This window comes from Engraulis encrasicolus, unplaced genomic scaffold (assembly GCF_034702125.1).
Source record: "Engraulis encrasicolus isolate BLACKSEA-1 unplaced genomic scaffold, IST_EnEncr_1.0 scaffold_34_np1212, whole genome shotgun sequence".
NCBI classification, from domain to species: Eukaryota; Metazoa; Chordata; class Actinopteri; order Clupeiformes; family Engraulidae; genus Engraulis; species Engraulis encrasicolus.
Genome location: NW_026945643.1, coordinates 1,001,458 through 1,006,457, shown reverse-complemented (window position 1 = coordinate 1,006,457; position 5,000 = coordinate 1,001,458). Strand labels below are relative to the sequence as shown.

Genomic DNA, 5,000 nt, shown 5'->3' with positions numbered 1-5,000 from the left:
GTCTCTTGTTGAGTTGCGTTGCACTCGTATTACTGACACTGGATTCACTTTGGGGATAAGAAGGAAGGGTAGTAATCCTCTGTCCAGTTAGAAAGTGAGCAGGTGTGAGTGGTGAAGGTTCACTGCTATCCGTGTGCAGGTAAGAGAGGGGGCGAGAATTAATCACAGCCTCAACTTCACATATCAATGTTTGGAGTTCCTCGAATTGAAGATAGGATCTCCCCAATATTTTTCGTAGGCAAGTTTTAACTGTTCGCACTAAGCGCTCCCACATGCCACCCCACCAAGCGGCTCGCTCAACGATGTATTTCCATGTGATTCTCTTGTCGGTAAACAGTTCTTGTAATTTGTTGTCTTTCATCATTGTCCACATTAATTTCAAGTCCTTTTCAGCCCTTTTAAAGGTTTTTGCATTGTCAGAATAAATTACACTACAGATGCCGCGTCTGGCAATAAACCTCTTGAAGGCAAGCAGGAATGCATCAGTAGTTAAATCTGAAACAAGTTCTAAATGTACAGCTCGGGTTACAGCGCATGTGAATAAAGCAATGTATGCCTTTTTGTTATCTGGTTTAACATACACTGGGCCAGCAAAGTCAACTCCAGTAATTTCGAAGGCTGGCGCCTCATTGATGCGCTCTTTTGGTAACGGTGCACTGACCTGTTCTCCAGCTTTTGCGCGTGCGCGTCTGCAGACCAAACAGCGCGTCACACAGCTCTTGGTCATCTGTCGGGATTTCAGTATCCAGTACGTTTCTCGTAGTTGGTTCAGTGTGGCTTGTAAGCCTAAATGCATCACGTTTTCATGTGCTTTAATGATTAAAAGTTTTGAAAACCTGCTCTTGCTTGGCAGTATGTATGGATGCTTCTGATTGAAAGACCAGTTTGCTTCCTGTAATCTTCCTCCTACACGCAGAATTCCACTTTCATCCAGGAATGGTTTCAGTGATAAGAGTTTTGAATGTCTGTTCATATCTTTCTTTTTCGACAGGCTGGCGATTTCCTGTGAAAAGTTGTCACTTTGAGTTTGTTTGATCCAGTACTGTTCTGCTTGTTGAATCTCATCAGTGCATAATTCTCCAGTTCTTTTGTTTTGTGTCCGTGCGTTATGCACAAAGCGTTTTATCCATGCTGTGATTCTCAAAACTCTATTGAGTCTGCTGTACTTCTTTAAATCAAACAGCTGTGTTATTTTACAGTCTGGGTCAATCTGTGTGTCAGTTTTTGTGTTTTGAACGACATATTCAATCACTTCATCATTTTCATTTGTCACCTGTGATTCGGTTTCCTGGTCGTGCGTGCAGTCTTTCAGCCACTCCGGCCCGTGCCACCAGAGCGCATCCTCCTGGAGCGCGCGTGCGCTCATTCCACGAGTTCCGTGGTCAGCTGGGTTCTCCTTTCCGATGCAATGTTTCCAGTTTTCCGGTGATGTCAGGCTTTGAATTTCGCTCACTCGATTCTCCACAAATGGTTTCCACTGTTTGGAACTGCTCCTTATCCAATGGAATGTTATCATCGAGTCTGTCCAGTAATGCATGTCATTGTCGCTTATGTTCAGGTTGTTTGAGATGAACTTTCCAAGTCTCGCTCCAATGAGTGCTGCCATTAACTCCAGTCTGGGAATTGTCATTTTCTTTAGTGGTGCAACCTTTGTTTTGGAAGCGATTAAACTGGCTGTGCACTCTCCGTTTTGCTTTACGCAGCGCAGATAAGCTGCAGCACAGTAGGCTTTTTCACTTGCATCGGTGAATACGTGCACTTCACAATGAACTGGTTTTTCACACATCTCATTCTCGTTATCATTGCCATCACTGTCATAACGACGTGGTACATTTATGCTTTTCAAATGGGTGATTTCTGCGCACCATTGATGCCAGGTTTGCATGATATCGAAAGGGAGCTCATCATCCCATGATATTCCTCTCTCCCATATTTCCTGAAAAAGGCATTTGACTCGAATGGTGAATGGAGACAAAAATCCAACAGGATCGAAAATGCGTGCAGATGTCTGCAGCACTCCTCTTTTCGTGTCTTTTTTGTTCTGCAAGAATTCGATTAATTCGTTAGTTTCAAACATGAATTTGTCGGTATCTCTGTTCCACGTTATTCCAAGCACTTTGAGTGGGTTTGGGCCTTTGATTTCAACTGTTTCCTCATCATTTTGTTGTTTCCATTCGTGTCGTAATTCAGATGAATTTGTATTCCATTTGCATAATTTCATGCTTGCATTTGACATTATTTCTTTGGCTGTCTGAGACAATTTCAGTGCAGTTTCCACATTATCCGCTCCAGTAATCAGATCATCTACATACAGGCATTGATCCAGCATTTTGATTTCGTCAGGATATTTCTTTTCATATTTCCTCAGGTGGTGTCTGATTGTTGCGGCTAACAGAAAGGGGCTTGATGACGCACCAAATGGCACGCGCGTCATTCTCAATGTCGCTAACTTGGGCTCTGAATTTGGGGTCGGTTTCTCTCTTGAACCAGAGGAATCTGAGCACATCTCGGTCTCTCTCATTCAGGCCAATTTGTAGGAAGGCTTTCGTTATGTCAGCCATCATGGCAACTCTGTGCTGTCTGAATTTGATCAGGACACTGAGTAGATCAGGGTTCAGATTTGGTCCCGTATGGAGACATTCATTTAATGAGCGACTATCTTTCTCATGGGATGACGCATCAAACACAATGCGCAACTTTGTCGTGGTCCTTTTATCACTGGATGATGTGGCAAATAGTAAACTTGATTTTCTGTTTCTACATTTGGCACTTCTTCCACTATTCCCTCAGCCAAGTACTCTTGGATTGCTCCATCATACTGTGTGTACAGTTCATCATTGTTATGGAAACGTTTTATAAGGCCATTCAAACGGTTTCTAGCAGTGCTGTAATTACTTGCCAAATTAATGCTATCGTTACGCCAAGGTAAACTGACTTCATATCTACCTTCATGATGTTTCACAGACTGTTCGAACTTCCACAGTGCGTCGGTCTCTGGGTTCTGTTTGATGTCCGTAATTCCCAGCGATTCTGTTTCCCAGAAACTCCGTAATTGGTCACTCAGTGCGTGTCCCTCATCAACACTGAGGTGCAGGATGTTCACGTCCACTGTTTCAGTTGTCACACTCATTACAGGAATTGAGACAGTTCCTTGTATCAGCCATCCGAATTTGCTTTCTACAGCCACAAGTCCATTTTCCAGTCTTTTTGTCTGTCCTGTCACGATGTCCCAGTAGTAGTCTCCTCCGATTAGAAGTCCGAGGCTTTCCTGTTCCAGGCCTCTGACAGGATGGTCCGCGACTTGCAATCCGTCTGCTTCGAGAGAGTGCCGAATTTCCTCACTGGCCATTCGGATAGGAGATGAGCATACGCTTGGGGTTTCCAATAATTCCACTTGAACAGACATGTTGGTTTTGAGATTTCTCAGATTGGCTTTAACTTTTCTGGCTATCATTCTTTTGGGGTTTGTGGAACCAAATACATGTAATTTAATTACTTCTGTGCCCACTACAGGCAGATTCAATGCTTTGGAGATGTCTTCTCGAATGAAGCTACGCTGACTACCTCCATCTAACAAACATTTGGCAATTTGGCTTTGTCTGGGCGCATCTATCCAAATTGTTGCCGTTTGTAACAGTACCGCTTTTCCTCCACCTGGCGCGACTGAACATTGCGCTTGAGCGGTGTCTGTATCTGTCGTGGTATCTCGTGTCAGATTTGACTGTTGGGAATTACACACTGTTTTGTGGTGTCGTCTGCCGCATTGTGCACATTCAATTCCCTGCGCTCTGCAGTTACGCGCAATGTGTCTGGGGCCAAGACATACAAAACATCTGCCTAATCGTTTCAATTTTTCTCTTCTGACATCCACTGTGGATTCGTTACATTCAGAAGATCTGTGATCAGGCTTGCCACAAAACAAACAGTCGCTATGATTGAGACTAGTGTGGAATGCTGCGGCTGACGAGGCCATGTTTCCTGAATTGGGCTTCCTTGCTCTCCGCTCTGACGTACTGTTCGCATTCCTCCAATCATTCTTGGACACGTCCGTCTTCTGAGTCAAATTCACTGTTCTTTCTCTACTCTCCACTTCTAATTTCAGAAATTTCATCAGTTCTTTTGCTTTTAGAACATTTTCTTCTTCAGATTTGGTGAATTCCAGCGCAATTTCTTCGGGGATCATTTTTAACAAGATTGGGCATAGTAAACTGCCATAAGTGTCTGATGCCACGCCAAGTGCGTCAAGGCTTCGCACCTGTATCTCACAGTCATCATGGAGTTTGCGTAATGCGCTAACATCATTGGCTCGTTTTACTGAAATCATATTTAGCAATTTATTAATGTGAGCATTAATTACTAAATCTTTACGACCAAATCGTTTTTTGAGCAAATCAATGGCAATGTCGTAATTTGCATCAGACAAAGCGAGGCCGGCTACTGCACTCGCTGCGGTGCCAGACAAAAATGATTTTAAATAACTGAATTTGTCAGTCTTGCTCAAATGTTCTGTTTCATGAATTGTTGTTTCGTATTGACTCCAAAATCCTTGCCACTCACAAATCTCCCCAGAAAACTTCTGCATGACTAATTTGGGAAGTTTGACCGTGTTCACTCTTGGCCTATTTGCAGTTTCAGTCCCATTTGCATTTTGCCTGGACTGTCCAGGTTCCTCTTCGGCGCGTAAAGCGCGGTTCAATCTTGTTTTACGCAAACTAATTGCTTCCATGTACTCCATTGCTGTAGCAATTTCTTGTACCAAATCGTCTTCATCTGCTTCTTCTTCAACATCTTTGTCACAGTCTTTGAGTATTTGTTCTTTATCCCTCACCTGTTCAAGCAGTTCTTCCAATCTTCCAAAGTTCTTTTCTTCTTTTTGCAACTCTGCATCAATCTTCTGAGTCAGTTTGGTTGTCGCTGCTCGAATCACTCCGCGCTTCTGTTTCAATCTTTTCAGCTTCTCTGGATCCATTACTTCAAACTTTTCTTGCAGCTTCTCGCAA

At 43.3% G+C, this 5,000-nt stretch overlaps 1 protein-coding gene across 1 annotated transcript in view; it reads right to left on the bottom strand.

Moving 5' to 3' along the window:
* The window catches only part of ajap1 (adherens junctions associated protein 1), an 82,200-nt gene extending 79,070 nt beyond the window's left edge, over positions 1-3,130 (bottom strand). Inside the window, 1 exon segment of the mRNA XM_063193323.1 lies at positions 2,947-3,130. Coding sequence (XP_063049393.1) covers positions 2,947-3,130 — 184 coding nt within the window.
* Between the last annotated feature and the right edge of the window lie 1,870 nt (positions 3,131-5,000).